The 25,602-nt window shown below is 61.1% G+C and overlaps 9 protein-coding genes across 9 annotated transcripts; 5 read left to right on the top strand and 4 right to left on the bottom strand.

Moving 5' to 3' along the window:
• Positions 1-22: 22 nt before the first annotated feature.
• A1Q1_06562 (two-component sensor molecule) lies at positions 23-4,893 on the top strand (the record flags this gene model as incomplete). The annotated part of the gene is made up of 4 exons (XM_014321676.1): positions 23-1,312; positions 2,136-2,388; positions 2,669-2,940; positions 3,016-4,893. The coding sequence occupies 4 exons, from the start codon at positions 23-25 to the stop codon at positions 4,891-4,893; spliced, it is 3,693 nt and encodes a 1,230-aa protein (XP_014177151.1).
• A 589-nt stretch (positions 4,894-5,482) lies between these two features.
• Positions 5,483-8,352, top strand: A1Q1_06561 (uncharacterized protein; the record flags this gene model as incomplete). The annotated part of the gene is made up of 2 exons (XM_014321675.1): positions 5,483-5,708; positions 5,780-8,352. 2 exons carry the CDS (start codon positions 5,483-5,485, stop codon positions 8,350-8,352), a joined length of 2,799 nt encoding a protein of 932 aa, XP_014177150.1.
• Positions 8,353-8,467: 115 nt separating this feature from the next.
• On the bottom strand, positions 8,468-10,328 carry A1Q1_06560 (pyruvate decarboxylase; the record flags this gene model as incomplete). Its single annotated transcript, XM_014321674.1, has 2 exons — positions 8,468-9,649; positions 9,696-10,328. The coding sequence occupies 2 exons, from the start codon at positions 10,326-10,328 to the stop codon at positions 8,468-8,470; spliced, it is 1,815 nt and encodes a 604-aa protein (XP_014177149.1).
• Positions 10,329-11,206: 878 nt separating this feature from the next.
• A1Q1_06559 (uncharacterized protein) lies at positions 11,207-12,187 on the top strand (the record flags this gene model as incomplete). Its single annotated transcript, XM_014321673.1, has 4 exons — positions 11,207-11,298; positions 11,417-11,781; positions 11,835-11,945; positions 12,003-12,187. 4 exons carry the CDS (start codon positions 11,207-11,209, stop codon positions 12,185-12,187), a joined length of 753 nt encoding a protein of 250 aa, XP_014177148.1.
• A 413-nt stretch (positions 12,188-12,600) lies between these two features.
• Positions 12,601-16,727, bottom strand: A1Q1_06558 (uncharacterized protein; the record flags this gene model as incomplete). The annotated part of the gene is made up of 15 exons (XM_014321672.1): positions 12,601-12,678; positions 12,736-12,937; positions 13,085-13,137; positions 13,259-13,323; positions 13,367-13,759; positions 13,852-13,973; positions 14,041-14,213; positions 14,266-14,353; positions 14,599-15,233; positions 15,283-15,780; positions 16,030-16,044; positions 16,119-16,162; positions 16,225-16,291; positions 16,338-16,552; positions 16,604-16,727. The coding sequence occupies 15 exons, from the start codon at positions 16,725-16,727 to the stop codon at positions 12,601-12,603; spliced, it is 2,772 nt and encodes a 923-aa protein (XP_014177147.1).
• A 307-nt stretch (positions 16,728-17,034) lies between these two features.
• A1Q1_06557 (aminotransferase) lies at positions 17,035-18,593 on the bottom strand (the record flags this gene model as incomplete). Its single annotated transcript, XM_014321671.1, has 4 exons — positions 17,035-17,155; positions 17,205-18,033; positions 18,211-18,467; positions 18,517-18,593. 4 exons carry the CDS (start codon positions 18,591-18,593, stop codon positions 17,035-17,037), a joined length of 1,284 nt encoding a protein of 427 aa, XP_014177146.1.
• Positions 18,594-19,664: 1,071 nt separating this feature from the next.
• On the top strand, positions 19,665-21,288 carry A1Q1_06556 (glutathione synthase; the record flags this gene model as incomplete). The annotated part of the gene is made up of 2 exons (XM_014321670.1): positions 19,665-20,152; positions 20,244-21,288. The coding sequence occupies 2 exons, from the start codon at positions 19,665-19,667 to the stop codon at positions 21,286-21,288; spliced, it is 1,533 nt and encodes a 510-aa protein (XP_014177145.1).
• A 93-nt stretch (positions 21,289-21,381) lies between these two features.
• Positions 21,382-23,166, bottom strand: A1Q1_06555 (uncharacterized protein; the record flags this gene model as incomplete). Its single annotated transcript, XM_014321669.1, has 1 exon — positions 21,382-23,166. One exon carries the CDS (start codon positions 23,164-23,166, stop codon positions 21,382-21,384), a length of 1,785 nt encoding a protein of 594 aa, XP_014177144.1.
• Positions 23,167-23,530: 364 nt separating this feature from the next.
• On the top strand, positions 23,531-25,279 carry A1Q1_06554 (ATP-dependent RNA helicase; the record flags this gene model as incomplete). The annotated part of the gene is made up of 1 exon (XM_014321668.1): positions 23,531-25,279. One exon carries the CDS (start codon positions 23,531-23,533, stop codon positions 25,277-25,279), a length of 1,749 nt encoding a protein of 582 aa, XP_014177143.1.
• Positions 25,280-25,602: the final 323 nt, after the last annotated feature.

The raw sequence follows: 25,602 nt of genomic DNA, 5'->3' as shown, positions 1-25,602 counted from the left end.
GCAGAGCGCACGAACTCTCGCTATGAATGGAGGGGATTCGGGCTGGAGTCGTGACGAAGTATCGTCACAGTCTCAACCGCAATCCCGAAATGAGAGTGGGCCCCTTGACGATGCGCAAAGCATCTCTCAATCGATCGGCCTGACGAGCGGCATTAGCATCAGAAGAGAGGGCCAAGGGCCGACGCGCAGAAAAGGCGCCGAGCCGCCGGAACGGCGCAACGGAGCCGACAGCGCGAAGGAGGACAGGGCGGACCGGCCGCCATGGCCGGTATGGGCGTGGTCCAGAACATCTCGGCGTAACAAAGCTACATCAGCATTCACCGAAGAACTGTGCTTGGATCAAGGTGTGCTGGACGAGGCTAACATTTCTGGACTACCCCGGACGTGTCATGCTCAGCGCGGTGTGCAGAGGGGCTGGGGAAATCGGACTGAAGAGCCGATCGCAAGTGGCCGGCACGGGACCGAGAAAACGGGCAAAGGACACGAGGGGTGTGAGGGCCAGGCGAGGGAGAAGGACAAGGGGCAGGAGGCTGGTGGAAGTGGTGGATGGGCAGCGTGGGCGGGGTGGGAGAGGCGCGGGGACGGAGCCGGAGGCTTTGGGAAAGAGCGATTCAAGGATCAGCGCTGTGGCCCAGGCACCGAGCAAGGCGCATACTCGGTAGATCAACCGTTCAGGTATCCATCTCGTCTCCTCACCGAACCTGAATCTCAGCCTTGTGCTGCTCCTGGCGACGTGCCGAACCATCCAGCCAACCATGCTGACTCGGGTCATCCTCGCGCCGCCTCCCCCCACGCTCTACCAGATGAGGGCCACCCAGCCAATACCATCGATACACCACCGTCTCCCTCTTCCATAGCATCTCACTTCACTTCCTCTTCTTCATGCTCCCCTGCTAGCGACATGCCTGGCGGCAGGCAGAGTCCACCCGCCGATCCTCCGGAGCGCGTCTCCCACGTCGCCGTCGACAGCGACTTCTTTGCACCCCCTCCGCCAGCGTACAGCACGCAGCCTCCCCTTCCACCACTCGCTTCCACTACAACCACATCCTCCTCTTTCGACACCAAGGGCACAGCGGCCACCACGAGCAGCCTGCGGCTCGACTCCAAGCTCAGTAGCATTTCCGAAATCGAGAAGGGCGTCTACCAATCACTGTCCAAACATGACTGGATCGACAACGAGCAAAACTCTACCACCAACAGCTCGGAACACAGCATTCGATCGATCATCCACAAGAACGTCCTCAACCCTATTCTGACCTTTCTCAGTCCCAAGTTCAAGGACAAGGAAATCGAGCGGAAGTTCAGGCGCGAAGTGAGTGCTTCCCCACCGGACCGTGACTTGCTTTCCTCGGTCGCGTGTCGATCACCATTTCGGGCATTCGAATATACGACGTTTCGGACATGATAGTCTAATTCGTTACATCATTCGCCCATTCATTATCATCCTCCTTTTAAATAAGCGAGGTTGCCAGGGCGCACAACAGCTGACCTTGAGAAATGGTTCATGACCAAGCGGACAGCGCTGCTGTGCTCGCTGTTCATCACAGTGCAGTGGATCCTGTCATGCGCGTTGATGAACTACCGCGCTAGCTGGATGTACGGGGCGTACATCGGCATCTGTGGCCTCTTTGCAGTGACACTCCCTTCTTCGTCATTTTCGATGGGCCACTGCGCCACAACATCATATACCAGATCGTCCTTGCGTGCACGGTTTGGAGCACTGGTGTGATCATCACAGTTGAGATGGTGAGTGCTGGCCCCTATGACCCGTGTTTACGTCTCGTGCCCGCATGCGCGTCGCCTCCGCGAGGTAATTATGAGATTGGCGGCCGTGGCGGGGCTATGGCTGCCGCGGAGCACGGCGATTCGCCGATTGTGTCCGTATCTCGACGCCTCGCCGTTTCGCCCGTGCTGTCTGGCGAGAATAGCGAGCGTGTGATCATCTGGTGATGCGCGTCGCGGCCTTTGAGACCGACACCGTCTCCTGAACCCTAAATGGACCTGACGGACCTGGGTCGCGGTTCAGGGAGACGGAGATGGCATCATCGATACGTATGATCTTGATGAAGGCCCCGGCGGCCGCTTGGCATCGCCGGCCGGCAGACACGGCAAACCCGGTGCTGACAGCCCTTTAGGACATCTGCGGAGGATCGGCCGGCTTCTACGGCGTCGCAGACGGAGAAGAGTCGATATGCGGACACAAGGAGTCGACGGTCGCGTTCATGCTCTTCGGAGTCATCTTTGGCGTGCCGACCCTCGCCGTCATCGGTCTGCACCAGAACCGCATCCTGCACATCGTGTGCGCTGCTGTATGGATGATCCTGTCGGCAGCGCTGCTGCTCCGTAACCCATCGACGCCGCCGCTGTTCATCCGGAACATTGTTATCAGTGAGTATTTATAGCCCTCAGGGTCGGGTTGCGGTACGTTTTGCGTTTCTCTGCGGGATCAGCGGCCGAAATATTGCTCTTTCCCGACGAGATGCGGGGCGCAACGCAGAAGAACTGCACACGGCCCAAAGTTTCGCCGCGCAGTTGCTCTCAGACGTGGCCAGGCCTTGTCTTCTCCTAAATTAAATCGAGGGAGTAGTCGTGTGACTTGCCGACGCCGTCTCCCTGAGCAGGATGATACGGCGCGGTGCCCGATGCGCGTGAATCGCTGACAGTGCAGTGTTGATCTATCACACGCTGCTGGCGTCGATCGATCACTTGAGAGAACGGACGGATCGACAACTGTTCTCCTCGCAGAACCAGATCAGGATGCAGAACATCGCCATGCGGGAAGCGCAGGCGATGGAGCAAAAGGCGCAAGCGACTAAGAAGAGCTTCGTGTCGTACATCTTCCACGAGGTGCGAGTGCCGCTGAACACGGCGCTGCTGGCGTTGCAGAATCTCGACGGCGAGGACGTGTTCAGGGACCTGGACAAAGACCAGGCGATCATGGTGAATGGTCTCATGGGCAGTCTAACCATGATGGAGAAGGTGAGTTGTTCGCTTCGAGCTCTAACTAACGCTTAGGTTCTGAACGACGTCCTCTCGCACAGCAGAATGGAGCAGGGCACGCTTGTGCAGGCCAAGGAGCCCTTTGACTTCCACAAGTCGATGCACATTGTCGGGCTCTCATACCGTTCCCAATCCGAACTATCGGGCGTTCGATTCGAGCTCGAGCTCGACCCCATGATCGACATGGTCGCGCCCGCTTTCATCGGAGACGAGATGCGACTGCGGCAGATCACGAGCAACCTGGTGTCCAATGCGCTCAAGTTCACTGAGACCGGAGGCACGGTACGCCTCGTCACGAAGCTCATCTTCCCGCCGCTCGCTAGGACCTCCAACGGTGACTCCGCCAAGGACGGCGGGTCGTATGATCTCGTCATGTCTGACGGATTACATCAACTCCGTCGATCCTTCGATGTCAGTACTACGACGACCTCCAGGCCCCAGGTTCTCCCGCGCTCCGCGTCTTCGCCCGAGACATCAACGGGGAACTCGGACAAGGTCGTTGTTCGCGTTGAAGTCCACGACACAGGAGTCGGCATCAACGCGGCCGAGCTCGTGGACAATAACCTGTTCTCGCCCTACGTTCAAACGGAGATTGGACGGAGGCAGGGTGGCAAGGGTTCCGGTCTCGGCCTCGCGCTCGTAATGCAGATCATCAAGCTCTCGAAGGGCCGCCTGGGAGTCGACTCAGAGATCGGCAAGGGCTCCTGCTTCTGGTTCGAGATGCCTTACACGATCCCATCTGCAGGCGACGAGCTTCCGCAAGAGTCGCGCCACATTCTCCTCACCAAACCGTCGTTCTTGCACGTCATGGGCAGCCCTCCAACTGCCAAGGACGGCCTCCCGAAGCGCCGCGATTCAGTCGCCTCCGCCGACGACTACCTTGACTCTAGTGGCGAGCCTGGTTCCGGATTCCGTCGCGCGACTTTCAACCACCCCACAAGCATGGAGGAGATTACCTCACATTCCGCCTCTCGCCACACCCGAGCTCAGTCATCAGGCTCGTTCTTCGACAACATGCACGGCTCTCAGCTTCCGGCTATCCCTTCCTCACCTTGTGGCACCGCGTCTCCGGTTGATCCCCTCGATGCCGCTGGGGAGGACTTGAAGCGAATGTCCCAGGTGCCCAGCAAAGACGTCATAGACAGCTGTCCGCCAGTGTCGATCGAAACCCGGCGTTCGCTCTCAGTTAGCTCGATACCCTCACTACCCACACACAAAGCTCCGCACTCTCACCACGCCACGGACATGCCCACAGACAACTCCAACTCTCCCCCTACACTTTCTCCGGAATCGCCACCCGTCATGAGCCGCAATTCCAGCGACGAGACCGACATCTTGACTCCGGAGATGTCGCCGAAGCTCCATTTAGCGGACCTCTATCAGCCGCTTACAAACCCATTGTCCTCGATGAGCGAGCAGTCCCCTACCACGGAGACGGTACCTTCTACCTCAAGGCACCGGATGGATCAGAGGCGAAGGTCGTCTGGACGATCGCTCTCCGCACTTGTTGTCGACGACGACAGCCTCACGCGCCGGCTCATGTCTCGCATGCTCTCACGCTTGGGACACATGGTGACGACAGTCGACAACGGCAAGAAGGCTGTCGATCTCATCCTCGAGAACGCCGCGGATAATCCATTCGACATTGTCTTCCTCGATAACCAGATGCTAATCATGACGGGCGTGGAGGCTGTGGCGGCCTTGCGCCAGGTCGGGAACGACACGTACGTCGTCGGCTGCACCGGAAACGCACTGCGCGAGGACCAAGACGAATATCTGTCATCAGGCGCCAATGCCATTATCGCCAAGCCTGTTCACCAGGCGGCCATCATCGAACATCTCGCCGAGGCTAAACGAAGGAGCGACGCGAAGAATGCAAGAAACGAACACTAAAAGCGACCTCGTGCCTCAATTCACTGTTTCACGAGGAGCCGGTTATCTTTCCAGGAGAACCGCAATCACAGACTCCAGGGGAATACCCATTCCATTCATACCATTGTAAACGATAGTCACAGCAATAGCAATGCATCTTTGTATCAGTAGTCCGCATGCCCGCTGCATAGCTTGAGCTTGAGGGGCCAGTTTTGGCGACGATCTTCCGGCCCGAATACCGGACATGAGACATCGGGGATCGGAGATGGCCCGAAGTCCGCCAGATCCGGTCCGTCCATTGCCAGCCAGACCGACGCGCCACGCGGCACGCCTTCTTGGCCTTGGCCAACCCCAGCTATCTTGCGTCCTCATCAATCCTGTTGGTCTGTCCGGCGTCGCTGCCATCGCCCACTCGACTAGAACAGCAGTTTCGCAACGCAGCTCAGGCCCAACACCCACAGACCATCCTTTGCTTTCTTCTATCACTTGACGACCCGTGTCTGTTGGAATTGGCGAGCGACCGCCGCCCATCGACAACTCTCGACAGTTAGCGCCTAAATCGACGCGTCACGCAGCACCGCAGTCCAGTACGCCGTCCAGCGCCGCCACCATGTTCAGCAAGCTGCCGACGTTCAAGTCTTTGCCGCAGGCGATCGGACTGCCCTTCCTGTCTCATCAGGAGGGCGCCATGCTCGACTTCAAGGGCGGCAACAATGGCCTGAAGCGTCTCTCGGGCGAGGACGTAATTCCCATCTCGGAACAGGAGTACTGGTCCCAGTACTGGACGCTGTTCAACTCGGCGACAGACGTGTATTCGATGTTGACGGCTCAGGATGGTGAGTGACGCCTGCTGGAAGGCCCCGCAGCTGTCCTTCGTCCGAGTGTAGCTAACGCCCAGTCCGACAAGCGATGCAGGCGAACCCGACCAACGTCGCGAACCTCGTCCAGGCGCTTGCGACGCATATGTTTACGCTTCTGTCGAACCCATCATTCCCGTGCGCGACCGTGATTCCGCCCGATACCGTCAGCACCAATCTGCAGGTACTCAACTGCCTGCGCGTTCTCGGGCGCATCCTTGTCATCGTGTTCGAGGCCGAGGACGAGAGCTCGCTCGGCGGCCAGACGTGGGCGGACAAGTACCTCTGGATCCAGGAGCGTGTGAAGCGCGAGACGCCCGAGGACTTGCCATCCGAGCAGGCGCAGTTCACGATCGCGGACGACGATGATGACGAGGACGAAGACAAGGACAAGGCGAACGGCAAGGACGACGAGGAGCGGGAAAAGACTGAGGGCAATGGCGAGATCCGGGATCCGCTGAGCAACCCTGGGCCGTCGGCGGCAAAGACCGAGGACGACGGCACCGAACTCCGACCCTCGCTTGCCGACCGACTGTTCTCGTGCACGATCGACCTGCTCTTCTGCGCCGGCTTCACGGTGCCTGAGTCGGTGCGTGGGGACGATCTCTCGGGCGAGAAGATCAACTACGTTATTTGGGAGAAGGGTGTCGGCAGCACGATCGCAATCGGGTCCAACGCCGAGCTCGACCGGAACAAGGTCGAGGTGCTCCGCTTCCTCCTCGTCCTCGTCAGCAAGACGATATACACTTCGCCGACGTCGCTGCAGATCGCGGCGAACCCACCGCTAGAGCACCTGACGCACGACTTAGAGCGGCGGCTGGTCCTTTCGCTCCTGTGCTCGCTGCTCAACACGTCTGTCGCCGGCACGAAGCCGTCGGCCGCTTCGGCGGTGCCGTACAACCACCTCATGTTCAAGGCGGCCGATGAGAGGCGCACGCTCATCCGCATGTGCCTCATGAACCTGCTCGTGGCGCTCGACTACCGGAGCTTTGACATTGTGTCCAACAACCCCGCGATCCCGGAGAAGAAGGACGAGAACGCCTTCCGCTACTTTCTCGCCAAGCTGCACCGGAAAGACGATCTTGCGTTCGTGCTGAACGGCATCCTGGCCATTCTTGACGAGCACACTGCGACGATGAACAACTACCTCCCCGGAAGCAAGAAGCCGATCCCGTACCTGCTCGAGGCGTACATGCTGCTCTGGCGGCTGGTGGACCTGAACAAGCGGTTCCGGAGCTACGTCTTTGAGTCGGGCAAGGCGATCGATGTCATCGGGCACATTCTCCTCTGCTGCCTCGAGTTCAAGAACGATCCCTCGCAGCACGGTCTCCTTCGCCTCCTGTCGTACCTCCTGCAAACGCTGAGCGCGGACCAGGGCTTCGCTGAGGCGCTGAACCAGCCGCTCCGCCAGACGGTGCCCGCCAAGTGGGCCGTGCAGGGCAGTGCGGCCGACTTCATGATCGTGTCAATCTACTCGATCGCGACGACGCCGGGGCTGAACCCGCTCTTCCCCGCTCTTACGATCTCGATCGCAAATGTCGCCCCGTACCTGCGGCATCTGGGTGTGCAGGCGTCGACGCGCCTGCTGCAGCTGTTCAAGGCGTTCTCGGCGCCCAACTTCCTGCTGGCGGACGAGGGCCACCCGCGCCTCGTGTACTATTTGCTCGAGACCTTCAACGCGGTGCTTTACCACCAACTGAACGAGAACCCGAACCTCGTGTACGCGATCCTGCGCTCGCACCAGGACTTCCAGACGCTGGCGACGTTTACGCTCGTGAGCGGGCTGCGCGAGATCCAGCGCAAGAAGGCGCAGCGCGCCCAGGCCCTGGAGGCCGAGAAGGAAAAGGAGGCGGCGAAGGGCTCGACGCTGAAGCGCACGGATTCGGAACTTGCCATGCTCGCCGAGAAGGCTGCGCTGCTGGGCCGCGAGATCGAGGAGGGCGACCTGGGCGAGTCGCACGAGCGCGTGCGCGAGGTGGACGCGACGCAGGCCGAAGAGGAGTTCACCGTCGTCGTGCCCAAGTCGCCCAAGAGCAGCCCGGGGTCAGTGCACACGCCCAAGTCGCCGGAGGCGGCGGGTTCGAACCCCGGCTCGCCGGCGCCGGCGCCAGCGATGAGCGAGAAGGCGCGCGGCAAGATGCGCGCCACCGAAAGCGTGACGTCGCTGCATGACGAGGAGGACGAGGAGCTGCTGAAGCTGGCGGCGGGCGGCGTGGGGCCGAACGGCTACGTGCCGACACAGGAGTGGGTCAGTAGCTGGCAGAAGGGGCTGCCGCTTGACCCAGTGTTGGTGGCCATCTCAGAACTCCTGCCCAAATTCCAGGACTCGCAGCCGGCCACGCGCGGCGGGCCGTCCAGCAAGGTCTTCAACCTCCTCAAGGGCGCGAGCCTCACCGACGTCCTGCCCCCCGCGCCGGCCGTTGTGCCCCGCCGCTTCCTCTGGAGCCCGCAGAGCTGTATCTGGCTCTCGTCCCTGCTGTGGGGCGACATTTATGTCGCTGGGCTCACGAACCCGACTGGCGTCTGGCGGGACACGACCGTGCGCCTGTTTGGCGTGAAGCAGGCCCCGAGCAAGCGCGGCGTGCAGGTCGACCGTGTGCTCAAGATGATTGGTGTGGTGTAGACGTGATGAGTGTCGGTTGTATGCCTTATGGATTTACTCGTAGACTCGAAGAGTCTGGACATGGGGCTTGCATGCGTTTTTAACTGCTGACTATGGCTATGGCTTCTAAAGTAGGTTACATCTTCTTCTGGAGGATTTGGGCGAGGACGTGCGGCGCGTCGCCCTTGGGGATGAACACCTCAATGACACGGATGCGGTCCGGCTTGGCAAACTCCTTGTCCTCGAGCAGCTTCTGCAGCTCGGCCTGCGTCTTGACCGAGTGCGTCTCGTGCTTCATCCCCGTACGTCCCGCGAACAGGGGTAGGAGCATGGTGTAGTCCCAATTTGCAATGTCGTTGTACTTTGCATCGGGGCCGTGAATGAGGCGCTCGATCTCGTACCCGTCATTGTTGATGACGAAGATGTGCGGGCAGAGTCCGCGGCGCACCATGGTGCCGATCTCCTGCGCCGTGAGCTGGAGCGAGCCGTCGCCGACAAAGAGGAGCGTGCGCTTGGCGGGATCGATCTCGCGCGCCGCGAGCGCCGCACCCAGCGCGGCGCCCACACTCCATCCGATCGCGCCCCACATGCACTGCGAGTGGTACTGCGCGTTCGTGGGCAGGGCGAGCGGGAGCATGCCGAACGCGGCCGTGCCCATCTCGCCGAGCAGCACGTCCGTGTCCTGGAACCACGCCGCCATGCGGGGCCAGAACCACTCCTGGCTGATGACGTCGCCCTCGACGCCCGTCTTGTACGCGAGCACAGTACCGGCCTTGACCTTGTCCTCGACGCTCTCCTGCTTGACTTTCAGGCCCTTGGACTTGGCCGCCTCGGCAATGAAGGGCAAGAGGCGGGGCACGAGCTCGCGCATATCAATGTCCCTGTACTCGGCGGTGCCGATGACGCAGCGGTCGATGTACATCTCGACTGCGCCGTGGACCTTGGTCGTGAAACGGCCCGTGTTCGTGTCGCTCTTCATGGCGCCGATGTAGAGCACGAAATCGGCAGCCTCAAACTCCTTGCTGACGGGAGCGAGCGAGGTTGTGCCCCCGTAGCTACCGGCGTAGGACGAGGCCTGCTCGTCCAGAAGCGTCTTGGACGTCGGCGAACAGAACGCACGCATGCCCGTCTTCTCCACGAGCTCGCGCACGACGGAACGCATACCGTAGCGCTCCGCGTAGAGGTCCGCAAGCACAACGGGGTTCTTGGCGGCCGTGAACTTGTCCAGAATGCTCTCGACAACCTCGTCCATGACCTGGCCCAGGGGCGGGTCGGTCAGGTTGCGGCGGATACCCTTCTTGGGGGCGCCAAACTTGGGCTACGACGTTAGCGCATCGTCCTGTTCCTGGTCTTCAGTGACTCACGAGCGGCTTGTCCAGCGCAGCCTTCGAGACCTGCTTGTGGTTGTAGTCGAGCGGAACATCAATGTAAACCGGCTTGCCCTCCTCGATACAGGTCGTGATGGCCGCGTCAAATGCGTCGCCGAGGCTGAGGTCCGAGTCCTCCTTGACATTGATGAGGACGCAGGTCGCGGCCGAGATCGGCTCGCTCATCTTGGTAAACTTCTGGTACTGTCCCGGCTCATTGACGGTGTGGTGGACGAGCGCGTTGGTGTGCTGGAGCGGGCTCCTCGGCGATCCGACGAGGTGCACGACAGGCAGGCGCTCGGCGAGCGCTCCGCCGATGCCGCCGAGCGCCGAGAGCTCACCAACACCAAACGTCGTGACGCATACAGCGAGGCCGCCGCGGACACGAGCGTAGCCGTCCGCGGCGTACGCGGCACCGAGCTCGTTCGCGTTGCCGACCCACTGCACATCGGGGTCCCGCTCGAAATAGTCCAGCATCTCGAGCTGGTAGTCGCCTGGCACACCGAAGATCTGCTTCACGCCCGCCTGCTTGAAGCGCGCAATCATGTAGTCGGCGAACGGGATCGTGCCCGACGCAGAGCCGTTGGCGGTACCATTGGCAGTGCCGTTGGCGGGCTTGGTCGTCGACATGGTAGAAGAGACAAGTGACGATAAGGTGGAAGGTTGGATGGAGAGGAGGTAAAGTTGAGGAGAGGGGTAAGACAGATATTCAACAAGTGGCCGGGTCTGACTTTATCGAACCGGTGTGTGGGCGTGCGGCGTCCGGGGCCAGGGTATGCGAAGATGAAGTAATCCTGCAGCTGCTGCGTAAGTGATGGGGAGTGTCGTGAGGGCGAGAGAAAGGGGATGTAGTGGCTGAGGTGGGCAGGAGACTGGGCACGAGGAAGACGCCGAGCGCGCTTAACGTCACCCAGCACTCGTCGACGGCTTTCTCCGGACCCGCCAGGCTCGGCTCTGGCGCCACACGCCGCTCGACTCTACCACCCAACCCAGCCGTGCATGATCCGGATACGTCCTGACATCGGTCATTTCCTAGATGCATCACCTCGGCGGATCATAGCAGGGCAAAGCAGGACAACACTGGGCATTCCCTACCTGACTCGCCCTCGACTTTTTTCCTTCGAAGCATGCATTCCGAGTTTAGCCCAGTCGGCAAGGAGAGGGTGTGAGAGCATTGTCCCTTGAAATGCCGGGGTGTCTGTGTCTGGCGGGGAAGGATCGGCCCCAGGCCCCCCTCGATCAGCGGAAATGGCCGTGTCACTCCTGGGTATTGATTCCCGAGCAGTGTAGTGCCGCGTCGTTTCCGAACCATCCACTCACCTTCATCCCCTCGCGCGACTCTCCACAACTCGCCGCCCGCAACACCGTCTGAGCCTCTCAACTCCCTGTCGCACCTACGTTGCCCGCAGCCACCCAACACCAGGAACAGTCAAGGTCAGGTTTAGGGTGCATAGCGTGCGCCGCGCGCCTACAACGACGACAAAGTGTCTTCCTTTGAGCTCTCCACCATGCCGACCTCCGAACCAATACCCAGCGACTCCGACCCAATCCTTCCTCCAGAGGATGACACCGACGACCTCATCGTGCCCGGCGAGAACGAGTAAGCTGCTGAGACAAGCACTTACAGCTTACCACAGCCTTACACCATATGTCATCTCGTTAACGCTGTCGGCGTCCTTGTCTGGCCTGCTGTTCGGCTATGACACAGGTGTCATCAGCGGCACGCTCGTCGCGATCCGCTCAGACCTAGGCCATGCGCTGTCCATCTCCGAGAAGTCGGTCATCACCGCCGCAACGACGCTGGGCGCCCTCATCGGTGCCCTGTGCGCGCCGATCGCGGACCGGGGAAGGAAGAAGGCACTCGCTATCGCGAATGTCCTCTTCATCGCCGGCGCCCTGATGCAGGCAGTCGCGGGTACCGTTGGGCTCATGGTCGCTGGCCGTGTTGTTGTTGGTCTCGGCGTCGGACTTGCCAGCGCAACGGCTCCCCTGTACATCGGCGAACTGGCCCCGAGGGCTCTGCGAGGAAGACTCGTCACCGTCAATGTGCTCACCTGCACTGGCGGCCAGGTTGTGGCATACGGTACGTTTGGAAGACCAGCTGTAATCATGTTTTTTTGGTGAGCTGACACGCAGGTATCGGGGCGATGCTCCAAAACCACAAGGGCGGATGGCGATGGATGGTAGGGCTCGGCGCCCTGCCTGCGATCGTGCAGATTCTGTGGCTCAAGTTCCTGCCTGAGAGTCGTGAGTCAGCCGTGTCGCAGGTGCCTATAGCTAACATCAGCGCGCATCCTGCTTCAGCACAACGACCTCGCACAGGCGACTTCGATTCTGCGACAGATCTATCCACGCGCCACGCCCGACCAAGTGGCGAGGAAGACCGCCCTGCTCGCATCATCTTTGAGGGCGACATCGCAAGGAGCCTTGACGCTGTCCGAGAGACTGGCAGCATTGCTCCTGGGATCAAACCTGCGACCGCTCAGTGAGTTTTGAAGTGCCTTTCGAAACTGACCGCAGTCATTGGCATGACGCTCCAAGGGCTGCAGCAGCTGTGCGGCTTCAACACACTCATGTACTTCTCCGCCACGATCTTTGACGCCCTCGGCATGAGCAACGGGACGGCTACTGGACTGCTAATCGCCGCCGTCAACTTCATCTTCACCGTCGTCTCTCTGAAGGTAAGCCCCGTCAGCTGCGGAGCGGCGGTCTTGAAGCTGACATCAGATCGTGGACCCACTGGGTCGAAGACGGACAATGCTTCTGACGCTGCCGATCATGACGCTCTTCCTGCTCCTCGTGGCGTACAACTTCAAATGTGAGTTGAGAGTTCTGTTGCGTGCAACTGACTCCAGTCCTGCACCTGAATGACCCCCAACCTTCGGACCGCACGCACACCTGGCTAGTGCTCGCCTCCATGCTCGGCTTCGTGGCAGCCTACGCCAGCGGCCTGGGCAACATCCCATGGCAGCAGTCCGAGCTGTTCAGCGACGTGCAGATCAGAGCTCTGGGCAGTTCAATCTGCACGATGACGAACTGGATCGCGAATCTGCTCGTGTCGGCGTCCTTCCTCCCAGTCCTGGACCGGTTCGGGGGCACGATCACGTTTGCGGTCAGCGCGGGCGTGTGTGCGCTCGGGTGGGTGATTCTGTACCGCATCTATCCCGAGACCTCGGGCCTCAGCCTCGAGGAAGTGGGCAAGCTGTTTGAGAAGGACTGGGGTGTGCAGCGGAGCCTGGCTGTACGACGGGCACAGAATGCGGTGTAGGACTAGTTATCTTCATAGACCAAGATATGACAAGGTTGTTACTATTATTATGGGCCTGGGTCGCTTTGAGATTGATTAGTCTGCATGTCAATTGGATCACCGATTTCTGCTCACTCACGCAGAGGCGCGCTTGCCCAGTTGTGACCGTACATGCGACCACCCACGGAGCCACTTCCTGCCTGTCAGCTCGCTCCTTGACGCGGTAAGCTTACATTGGAGCCTGCGAAAGCTCTGCTGTATTTAGGTGTGGCCGACCTGCATGTCAGCTATCCAGGCAGTTCTCGAAACTCACGATAGCACGAGGCGTGTACGGCTCGTCAATGTACTTCTTCTCCTCCTCAGTGAGTTTGACATGAACTCCGTCTATCGTCAGCTAACTACCTCACGGCACGAAGCTCACCAATAAGCTCATCGAGGCTCTCCTTCCTTGTGCTTCCCACAATGGGCGCCGTGACAAAGTCATTCGCGAGACTCCAAGCGAGCGCGCACTGCGCCATGGAGATGCCCTTCTTCTTGGCGACCTCCTCGATGCGCTCGTTGATCTTCTGCCGGCTCTCGTCCGGCTTGTGCAGGTTGCGCGCGCGGTAGTTGACGTCCGTCTTGCCGCGCGCCGTGTCCTCGGCCTGCTTCCACGGCCTGGTCAGATAGCCACGGCAGAGGGGAGACCAGGGGATCATGCCCGTGCCGAAGATGCGCAGGGTGGGGACCATCTCGCGCTCTTCCTCGCGGTAGGCGGCGTTGTGGAAGTTTTGCATGCTGATGAAGGGCGTCAGGTTGTGCGTCTTGGCGTAGTCTGCGTGTCAGCTTAGCTCTGAGTAATGCTAGCTTCTGTTGCAAGGCGAAGATGTGAAAGAGGATGAGGAGACAAACGCTGAAGAGACTCACTCTGCATCTGGTGGAACTGGTAGGCGTGGCAGGAGCTCATGCCGATGTATCGGCAGTAGCCCGCCTTGACGACGTCGTGGAGCGCGTGCATCGTCTCCTCGATCGGCGTGTCGTAGTCGAATCTGATGGTCAGCTTGTGTTCACATAATCTTACAGCTGCACGCGACCCATCGAGGAAGGGCGACTCACCGGTGGCACTGCAGGACATCGACGTAGTCGAGCTGCAGCCTCTCGAGGGACGCCTTGATCGAGTCGAAGATGTGCTTCCTGCTCAGGCCGTGCGCGTTCACGAGCTCGATCGAGTTGAGGTCGCCGGCGCCGACAGTGCCGCCCTCACCCTTGCCGAGCACAGGGAAGAAGACCTGGTGTCAGCTCAACATAGGGGTGGTTGTGAGCTGCTGGGCAGAGACATACCTTCGTGAGTACGACGTAAGCCTCGCGTGGCACGTTGAGCTCCTTGAGCGCCTTGCCGAGGATGCGCTCGCTCTCGCCGTTCGAGTACCTGCTCTGTCAGCTTTCAAAGGCACAAACTCAGCTTACACGTTGGCAGTGTCGAAGGTGTTGATGCCGCGCGAGTAGGCGTACTTGATGTGGTCGATCGAGGTGGGCTCATCGAGCATCCAGGGCTGGTAGTCCGGGTCGCCGTAGGCTGGGCATTAGCTGGCATATCGAACAAAGGAAGCTGGGCACGACGCACTCATGCATCCGCTGTACGTCAGCTAAGCCCCACTCAGCCCTTCAGCTCACAGGATGATCTTGGAAACCTTGAGACCCGTGTTGCCGAGACGGACATAGGGCATGCGCTTCTGCTGCTTCTGCGACATGATGTTTTGGTTCTTCTTTCTGTACTTGACGCTGAGTGGTGAGCGACGGGCAGAGGACGTGGTCTGCTTTTGGGTAAGTTTGAGTGGTGTGTAGAGTGTATAGACTCGAGTGGGCACAAACAACGTGCTCAAGTCGTGCGCGATGACTCGCAATGCAACGGGCCCCGCGTCCGCGCACTCCGCCAGCGGCCCAGCCGCCCAGCGACTCAGCGACTTCCCACCCACTCGCGTCCGGGTGTTCCAATATCGAGTCATGTCGGCCCGGCAACTATCGGCATGTGGAGGCCCGCTCGGTGTTCCCCGACCTGGGTCCCTGGGGTCGGCAACCTTGCCTCCGCCTGCCGACTGTCTGATGTGTGGCACAGATTGCATGTCCGCTACATGCGTTCGAGGATGTACTCGACGAGCCTTGGGCCGGAAGCATGGGAGCCGCCCTCGAGGATCTGGCTCAGGTCGCTGGTCGGCGCATCGCACAGTGCCTCGATCTCGGCCTTGCGATTGTACATCAGCATATGTGAGAGCTCGCGCCTCCACTCCGGATCGAGATTGGGTGAGCGGCTCATTGCGATGGCCTGCGTGTCAGCTATGCAAGGTAAACACAGCTCACCCTCTGTGTATCGTTGTCCGTCAAAGGAATCAACGAGTTAGACCTGGGGTCAGCTCCAGAAATCTGCTGCGAGCATACCCGAGAAGCTCGCTGGGCTTGACACCCAGCCACTCCGCCCGATCGCCGAGCGCGAGACCAGCATAGTCCGCGTTGTGCCGGTTGTTCTTCGAACCGTACTTGTACACGTTGAGGATACTGAGTCCGTGTGGGTCCCCGTCGACGAGTACAAAGATGCGCGCAGTGGGCCACCGGTCCGCCACCAGTCGCAGGAGCTGCAGCGTTGCGAGGTCGGGGTAGCCTTTGCCCTGCTGTCAGCTCCGTAACGTGAGTTGAAGCTACCGTAAGCAAGAGAGTGCTTCTCATCTGTGGGTGTGAGAGCAAGGCATCGCCGCAGAGTGTGCCGAGAATCGCGTCCTTCTCGACCACGAGGACGCGCTCGAGCCCGGCTCGGGCGGTGACGGAGGCGATACGCTCCGCGGGAGGGATGAGTGTTGGCTGCTATTAGCTACCAGATGACGTGTCGGATCAGCTCACAGTAGTGTCCGACAAGACCAACTCCTCACCGTTCACGAGCTCAAGAACCAGCGTGTTTGACACAGCGAGACCCTTCGACGATGCGCACTGCTGTGAGCTTCTGCACGTTCGCAGCCAAAGCTCACGACATGAAAGTCCTGCCTCTTCAGCCCCGCAGTCGCAACGAGATCGTCGACGAGCTTGAGTCAGCTCTTACTCGAATCCCTAGCTCACAGCATCGACCTGCGCCTGGTTCCGGAACAGCTCCGTGTTGCGGTAGTAGATTTCTCTGCCTGTCAGCTCCTGCCAAGCGTCGAGCTCACCGCATCGTGACCGTCCCATTCGTCAGGATGGCCTGGTACAGCACCTGCGCAACGTGCATGATGCGTGCTGTCTGTCAGCTGGAACAACCATATTTTCGCAGCTGACCCATAGCCTCGAGAGCTGGAGGACCAGCGTTCTCCGTCTTCGGGTCATCGGGGAAGCGGACCGTTTTCTCGTTACTGGTGTCAGCTGCGGACGAAGAACCATGATAAGCTTACCCAGTCTTGCGGCTCAGCAGGGTCAACTCGATGCCCGGCACCGGACGGCCTTTGCGCCGCCTGCCGGGTGGCGCCTCGGCGACCTCCTTCAGTGACTCGGAGAGCTGCTTCAGGAACTCGCGCGGGTACGATTCGAGGAAGGCGAGAGCTTGATCGCTGGCGGTTGTTAGGATGTTCAGCTATGAACAACTCACCGCCTCGAAGGAATTGAGGGACTGTTGTCAGCTCATCACTTTCGTGGGCGGTCAGCTCTCACACTTCTGTACTCATCTCGACATCCTCTGAAGGAACCGGTAGCGAATCCCCGACCTCGGAGGCGTCATCTCTCATCTCCACGTCTTGAGGGGAGGTCTCCAGTGGGAGGGAAGCTGTCTCCGGCAACGACATCATGATGTGGAGACGTTGAAAGGAGTAGAAGGTCGAGAAGGAAGGCCCTCATGTTGCTGCTGACTGGACCACGTCGCTGTTGCGCCCCTGCGCCTGCTCCCGCGACTGATCAGCGCTCCTTCTGCAGTTCACATCCAAACACGAGCCACGCGTATGTCTAGATCCAAATGCATGAGATACCACAATAGAACTTAATTACTTTTGACAAGATGCAAGGTCCGCGCCCAGTTCCGGGGCTACTTCCCCCGACTGTTCCTCGTTGTCTAAGATGGGATGGGTGTAGAGGGTGAGGTGCTCGCAGAGCGTGCTTTTACATGTAGTCCTTGAGCTTGAGGAGACGCTTGCCGGCGGCGTGCAGGAGCTCAGGGTTCTTGCAGAACGCGAAGCGAGCGAACTTCTCACCGATCTGGGTGTGCTCCTCACAGTAGAACCTGGTGATGTCAGCTAAGAATGCGAAGTCAGCATAGCTTGTAAACTCACTCAGAGGGAGGGATGGCGACGACACCAATCTCCTGGGCCATCCACCAACAGACCTGGAAGTCCTTGCCGCGGCCCTTGCAGGTGTCAGGGATGGGGAAGTCCTCCGGGACCTTGATCTTGGACATGTCGACGAGGACGAAGTACGATCCGTCAGGCTTGGTGTAGGGAAGGCCGAGCTGGTCGAAGTAGGAGAGGAGAATGTCGCGACGCTCCTGGTACTCCTTGGTCTGCTCCTCGAAGAACTTATGCTCCTCGGCACCCTCGAGACCGATGGCCATGGCCTCCTGCATCGGGCCGTTCGTGCAGAACACAAGACGCGAGTGAGCAGCGAGGGTGGCGCCGATCAGCTTCTGGTCACCGATGAGCCATCCGACACGCCATCCAGTAGCGGCGAACGACTTGCCACCAGAACAGACGGTGAGGGTGCGCTCCCACATGCCGGGGAGGGAGGCGATGCGGAAGTGCTTGGTGTCGTCGTAGACCATGCAGTCGTAGACCTCGTCGGCAATGACGAGAACGTTGTGCTTGATCGCAACATCAGCAATCTTCTGGAGCTCCTCGCGCGTGAAGACCTTGCCGACAGGGTTGTGGGGGGTGTTGATGATGATAGCCTTGGTCTTGTCCGTGAACGCAGCCTCGTACTCCTTCATGTCCAGAGTCCACTCGTTGCCGGTGTGGTTGCCCTCACCGCCCTCAGGAGGGTGGAGGGGGACGAAGACGGGCTTGGCTCCGTTGAAGACAATGGTGGCGAAGTACTGGTCGAAGAAGGGCTCGATGCAGATGACCTCGTCTCCGGGGTTGAGGTGCGCGGCGAGGGCAGCGTAGGTTCCTGTGTTGTCAGCACTGGTCACAGCCTGGACGTTGGGGCGCAGCCCACGTCGCTGATCCGCATTCCGTGGCTTGCTCGTTGGTCATCCTCCGATCCCAAGCTTGCGGATCGGGCACGCTGGGGCGCTTCGAAATTTCCAGCACAGCTTGCTGCTGACCAAACACTCGACCCACTCACCTCCGTTGGCACCGGCGGTGACGATGATCTCCTCAGGCTTGAGCTTGCGGCCCTCCTTGGCGAGGTTCTCGAACGAGGGAGAGTAGTGCTCAGAGATAGCCTTGACGAGACGGGGACGACCACGAGGGTGAGCGTAGTGGTTGACCATGATGTCCTCGTCCATGGCCTGGGAGGTAGCGTCACGGATCCACTTGGGGGGAGCCCAGTTCATGAAGCCCTGGCCGAGGTTGATGCAGTCAGGAGGGACATTAGCAGGACTGTTGTTAGTTCATACCGCCTGGCTGCGTAACTCACGTGAAGATGGACCAGACGTCGAGCTTCTGGGTACCGCCCTCCTTCATGCGGTCGGCCGGCTTGACGGCGGCGGTGCTGGAGGTCGCCATGATGGGGGTTGCGTGGAGAAGACGAGTCTGAGTGCGGAGGAGAAGTCTAGCGGGGCGGGCCAGACGAGTAAGCATGAACACTTGGGGTAGTGGAGGAAGGAAAGGAAGAAGTTGTCGCGGGCAAGTCTTGACTGATCGAAGCCGGTCGCTGTGGTTGGACTGACTCGGATAAAGGCACTTTTCCGCCCACCACAGCCGCTCCTGGTCGCTAGGCACCGCATAGTCCCTCCACCCGCCTCCACCGCCCTCCACTCCTTACCCGACTCGGCCGAGTCCGAAACCAGTACGTTAGCCTGCATTCAAATGGCGACATCGGTCCATTACAAATGGGTAAGCAACTTTTCTATTCGCAAGTTACAACTTGGCTCTCATGCTTCTACGGCGGCGCCGCGGCCCTCGTCGTTCGTTCCAGCTGCTGACAGAACTGACAGAGCTGACAGAGCTGACAGAGCTGTCCTGGCGACGTTGTTCGAGACCGAGAAGTCCTAGCACACGCACACGCTTTCTCTCGACTTGATCGCCGATCAGCACTCGCGTGCCGTGCCTCGTGCCTGTGACTGTCTGTCGTCGTCCGTGGCATCCATATGTTCCCTTTGCTGTCGACATGCACATCTTCCCGTCACCCACGACTGGCTGAAACTCTGTGAAGGACATGACCTTCATGCATAAACGGAAGACCCTCGGATTCGCTGAGGTCTAGGTCCTTTTCTTGATCTCCTGAGTGGATATGGAGTCTGAAGCTCCCGAGCTGAAACCGACCTGTCTGCGAGCTTGACTTCCAAGCCGCCTGATGGGCAGCTTCCCACCTGATCTTGCAGTCGAACTGCAGCGCGATGTCGCCCCACCTTCTCGCCCCTGTCCAGATCTCTTCACGACTCATGTATAATAGAGGTTCTCCGTTGTGGAAAGTCATGAAGATCGCGGGCCCCCACTCCCAACATCACGTGACGCGGCGCGGTACATGACGCAGAATGACGCCTTGGAGAAGTCCGGCAGGCCGAGAGGCCAAGTCCGACAGAGGCAGCTAGCTTATCAATCCACCCTTCCACCCATACCAGTGCTCAAACGACCATGCCAGCGCTCCCCACCTGGCCCCCCGAGCTCAGCGACGTGCAGCGCGAGACGCTCCTCCGCGAGTCCTCGGTGTGGGCGCTCGCGCACGGCTTCACGCTGCTCCCGCCCTCACCTTCCGATCCGCCAACATCGACGATCGCGGCGCCGCTCTCGCTGCTGCCCTCCCCCTTCCCGAGGGCCGAGTATGAGAAGGCACGCCGTATCCAGACGGCGTACAATGCGCTGTATGCGCGTGTCGCGCTCGACACCGCCTTCCTCGACAAGGTCATGCAGGACGTCGCGCCCGTGGACGCGTTCCAGGCCGAGCTTTGGAGCCGCTGGAAGGAGATCCGCGACGACCTCGCGCAGCCCCTCCAGCTCGGCCTGTTCCGGAGCGACTACCTGCTACACACGGAGGGCGACAGGGCTGAGATCAAGCAGGTCGAGTTCAACACCATCGCGGCGAGCTTTGGCGCTCTGTCCCAGAAGGCAGGGGAGATGCACCGGTGAGCGCCGGCGTGCCGGCGTGGCTGTGCGGCGTGGCTGTGCCGAGCCCACAACGGAAACGCTGCAAGTCCCCGGTCAAGCTGACTCCAGGTTCCTTGCGCAGAAGACCGAGGGCTTCTTCCAGCCCCCCCGCTCCCTTCTCGAGGACAAGTCGGCCTACCCTCTCAACCGGAGTGCGGAGGGTCTGGCCGGCGGCCTCCTGGGCGGCTGGGCGGCATATGGGCGGGACAAGGCGGCGGTGCTCTTCGTCGTGCAGCCCGGGGAGCGGAACGTCTTCGACCAGCGCGGGCTCGAGTACATCCTGTCCTCGAAGGGTGTGCGCGTGATCCGGATGACGTTTGCGGAACTGGGCGCCAACGCCCGAGTGGGCCCCGAAGGCCGGCTGTTCGTGCGCGACCTCGAGGGCGCGCAGGGCGTGCAGGGCGCGCAGGGCAAGCAGTTCGAGATCGCCGTCGTCTACTACCGCGCCGCATACACGCCGGACGACTACAAGAGCGCCAAGGACTGGGACACGCGCGTGCTCCTCGAGAAGAGCACGGCCATCAAGTGTCCCTCCATGGCGCTCCAGCTGGCAGGCGCAAAGAAGGTGCAGCAGGAACTCGCGCAGCCGGGCGTGCTCGAGGACTTCTTGCTTGGCAAGAATCGGCCGGCCGTAGGCCTCCAGCAGCCCCTGACACAGCAGGACGTCGATGCGCTCCGCGACACGTGGACGGGACTTTGGCCCATGGACGACTCGGAGCTCGGCAAGGAGGCCGCGCGCCTCGCGCAGGAAGAGCCGGAACGCTTCGTCCTCAAGCCGCAGCGCGAGGGCGGAGGCAACAACATCTACCGCAAGGACATCCCCGGACATCTCGCCAAGCTCGGCCCCGGGGAGAAGAACGGATACATCCTCATGGAGCTCATCGAGCCGCCGCAGGGCGTGCACAACTGGCTCGTCCGCGGAGGAGAGGGAATAGCCCGCTACGCCGACATTGTCTCCGAGCTGGGCGTGTATGGCGTCGCGCTCTTTGGCGGGGACGACAGCGCGGCCGTCAACGCCGAGGTCGGCACGCTGCTCCGCACCAAGGGCCGTGAGAGCGACGAGGGCGGCGTCGCGATCGGCATCTCGTCCATCGATTCGCCCATCCTCGTGTAGACCCGTGTAGAACTTGTAGAAACAATACGCAAAAAGCATGCATCAAAGGTAGAAGTAGAAAAAATACAAGTACTAATCCGGCATCCTGGCATACTACGCCCCCATGCTGCCCATCGCCTTCTTGAGGCGCTGCCGCAGCTGGTCATCGCGGCTCGACGTGTCGTTGATCAGCGTGCCGGCGTCGGGCTTGGGCGCCGTCAGCGGCACTGGCCGTGTCGAGTCGACACTCCGACGACCAAAGTCGGAACTGCTGGTGCTGGGCGCAGGCGCAACGACGTGCGTGGCCTTGGCCGCAATCGCCGTGCTGACCGCGACGGCACCAGTGCTGAGCTCGCGCTTGGGCGGGACGGGGGTCGCAGCGCCGCTGCCGCCCTCGAGGAGTATCTCCATAGGCTCGCTGATGCGGTGCACCGTCTCGGTGCAGACAGCGCGGCGCTGCCAGCGTCTTCGGCGCGTAAACTTGCCGAGACCACCGCTCGCCTTCATGTTCTCCCACTTGTTGTCGCCGTAGACCCAGCCTTCGGCGTCGGTCTCGGCATCTACTGGCGGAATCGTGCCTGTGACCTCGGACGACGAGTGACCGTCGTCGGACACGTCGGTGCTCTCAGAGCCCTTGCGTCCGCGTTGCTCACCAGTGGTCTTGACGGGCGACGTCGGGCCGGCACCCGGGATCGAAACGCCCTTCAGCTTTCCGAGGCTCTTCTGCAGCGTCTGCTCCACGACGGAAGGGGCGCGAACGCTGGCAGCATCGTCGCCGGGGTACATCGAGGAGGACGGGCGAGACGATACAGGCGAGATGGCCTCCTCCTTGCCGCTCTTGCGGACGACGGACCAGTCGTCGTCGAGCCAGCGCCAGGTGGCAGTTCGGCGGACCATGCTGTTGGGGTCGCTCGCAGTGGGAGAGGGGAGGTCGATCGAGCTCGGGGGCGGGAGCTGGAAAGCGACGGGAGGCGAGACAGGGAGCAAGTGGCCATCGCACCAGCTGGGGCGCTCCTGGGGCAGGAGGGCCGACGTCCAGTCGAGACCCATCCACCATCGTTGGTTCTCATGCAGCTCAAACTTGAAGTAGATGGGGTTGCCGGCGCGGTCGGCGGGGGCGTGGACATCGTCCTCTTCGGTCTTGACAGACTCAAAGCCAATGGCCTCGTGGGGCTGCTTGGACAGGGCCCACTTGGAGCGGATCCAGACAATGGGCGAGTGGAAGACGGTCGACTGCTCCGCGCTGCCAAAGACGCAGATGAAGACAAAGGCGGAAACACGGCGCACGGCGAAGCTCTTACCGAGCAGGTTGACCGTGTGCGCCAAAAGGGGGGACGGCAACAGGAGGAGCACTGTGCCGGTTAGCGCCAAGAGGGCCCTTGGGCCTAAAACAAAGCCTAGCATTAGCCAGACTCCCCACGAGACGACTAGGCCGCGGATGAGGCGGCGCTTCCCGAGTTGAGCAAACTGCTCATAGAGTGCAGTCACGGGCGCCTCGGCAGAGGGGGGCAGGAGGGCCTGGATTTTGTGCAGGTCTCCGAGCGTTCGGAGGAGCGTATCCTGGGTAGCCGGCTGCTTCTGGGTCGGTGTCTTGACGGCCCTGCGGGGGCCGATGCGGAGCCGCTCGAGCGGAACAAAGGGGAGGAAGAGGAGGAGGGGGAAGAGGAAAGTGAACGCGTCTGCGAAGCCGAGGCACAGGGCCCACCAGCCGAGGACGACGAGGTAGCTCTCGACGCGCCGCTCGCCCTGCCAGGCAAGGACCTCGATGGCGGAGCGCAGGAAGGAGATGGGGCGCGCGAAAATGACGAGCAGGCGGAGCAGAGGCGACGGAAGGGACGCGACGAGGTCCGTCGAAGGGACGGGGCCGGGCGCCGCTGGGGGTTCCGTTGCTGTCGCCATTGTGCTGGCGGCGGCGGAAAGAAGAGAAGTGGAGGAGGGGGGAATGAAAAGAGCGACTGTGGGGAAGAGCGAGTGCGTTGCTGTCAGCTAAAAACGAAATGCATGATCGCGGGTTAGCGCTTCCGTCGTCAGACCATCGACCACTAGCTCGTCAGAAACAAGCGACGTCAGCGGGGCAACGGCGCGTCCCTATAAGCGGCCACGTGGGACTGGGCACGTGATGCCTTGCCCTTGCGTCCCCATGATGATCGCGGAGAAGCAATCGCACTCCGCCTGAATACGTAATGAAGATTTCGGCTGGGAGGGACTGAGATTTTGGGAAAGGGGGTCACCCTCCACAATAACAACAACAACAACGACAGCCATGGTCGCCAAGAAGAAGAGCGCGGACGTGCTCGACCAGGACGAGGTCATGAAGGCCATGCTGGCGCAGGCGGCGGCTAAGGCGGGCGACGACAACGGCAGCGACGACAGCGACGACGGCAGCGACGACGAGTCTGGCGGCTCCGGCTCCGAGGACGACCGACCGAACGGCAAGGAGGATGGCGACGACGACAGCGAAGACGACGACGACGAGTCCGAGGACGAAGCCCCCTCCAAGCCAGCAGCCCCAGCGACGCTCTCGCGTGTGCAGGCGTCCCGCACCGCGTCCTCCTCGACCTCCACGCAACCGGCCCCGAGGGACATGTTTGACGTGCCTCGCGTGGACACATCCGCGTCCTTTGCCTCGCTCGGCCTCTCGCAGCCAGCCATAACCGCCCTGGCTCAGTTGAACATCAAGAAACCGACCGAGATCCAAGTCGCGTGTGTGCCTCCCATCCTGGCCGGCCGGGACTGTATCGGCGGCGCGAAGACGGGATCAGGCAAGACGCTGGCGTTCGCTCTGCCGATTCTCGAGTCGATCGCGCGCGACCCGTTTGGGATCTACGCCGTGGTGCTTACGCCGACAAGGGAGCTGGCGTACCAGCTCGCAGAGCAGTTCATGGCCGTCGGCAAGCCCCTGGGCCTTACTACGACCACAGTAGTGGGGGGCATGGACATGCTGAGCCAAGCGCAGGCGCTGCAGAGACGTCCCCATGTCGTTGTCGCGACGCCGGGGAGGTTGTGCGACCTCCTCCGCTCTGACGGCGTGGGCGCCAACCCCCTTGCGCGTGCTAGGGTATTGGTGCTCGACGAGGCGGACCGGATGCTGACCCCCACATTCGCGCCGGAACTCGCATACCTCTTCAGCGTCATTCCCAAGAATCGGCAGACACTCCTCTTCACGGCCACCATCAGCGATGCCATCACGGACCTCGCCAAGCGGCCCCCGCCCCCCGGCAAAATGGTGCCCTTTGTCTACCGCGTCCCCAGTGACACGATGACGGTCGCAAAGCTCACGCAGAAGTACCTCTTCATCCCCTCGCAGGTGCGCGACGCGTACCTGTACTACATGCTTTTGCACCCGCCGGCAGAGATCGATGCGGCGCTGCGGAGCGCGCCGCGGCCGAAACCGAAGCCTGTCGCCCAGCCTAAAGGCAAGAAGGGAAAGCGAGTGCGCGAGGAGACGCCGGAAGAAGAACAAGGCCCCGAGGTGCCGTCGACCATCATCTTCACGCAACGTACGGCGACGGCACATCTGCTGCATCTCATGCTGAACGAGCTCGGCATCCGGTCTGTCGCGCTGCATTCGGGCCTGACGCAGCCTGAGCGTCTGTTGAGCTTGGCGAGGTTCAGGGCGCGCGACGTGCCCGTCCTCGTCACCACGGACGTGGGGTCGCGCGGCCTGGACGTGCCCGAGGTCGCGCTCGTGATCAACTGGGACTGTCCCCGCCAATCAGACGACTACGTGCACCGCGTCGGTCGTACCGCGCGTGCGGGGCGCGGCGGCGTGGCCGTCACTGTCGTGACGGAGCGGGACACTGAATTGTTGCCTGCGATTGAGAAGAGTATCGGCACAACGCTCGCCGAGTGGGAACTCCCCGAGGACGACGTGCTGGAGAACCTCAACAAGGTTGCGACGGCCAGACGACTGGCGAGCATGGAGATGCACGATTCCGACTTTGGAGAGCGCAAGGCCGTCAATAAGGCCAAGGCTATCAAGCGCGCAAGGAGGGATCGGGCGAAGAACTAGACACAACTGTACACTTGTATGTATTTTTGCATTTTGGCACTGGCATATCATTTGGGCTTGAGGGCGAGGGGTGTCGGCACTGCTGTGAGTGTTGAGGACTGACACAGAAGCGCCACATTGTTCTCGGCGAGGCGTACCCTCTCAGCCTGCGATGCGGTGACACCGGACCCCTCTTCCTGCTTGTCCTTGCACAAACCTTGTACACTGGCAGCCACTCCGGACCGAATGGGCACTAGCTCCGAGTCCTCGGGCAACAGATAATGTTCAGTAGCTGACACTCCTTCCCCTGCCACTGACCCACTGAGGCGCGCACTGAAAGGCGG

This window comes from Trichosporon asahii (assembly GCF_000293215.1).
Source record: "Trichosporon asahii var. asahii CBS 2479 unplaced genomic scaffold scaffold00075, whole genome shotgun sequence".
Classification (NCBI taxonomy): Eukaryota; Fungi; Basidiomycota; class Tremellomycetes; order Trichosporonales; family Trichosporonaceae; genus Trichosporon; species Trichosporon asahii.
This window is presented reverse-complemented; position numbering and strand designations above follow the sequence as displayed.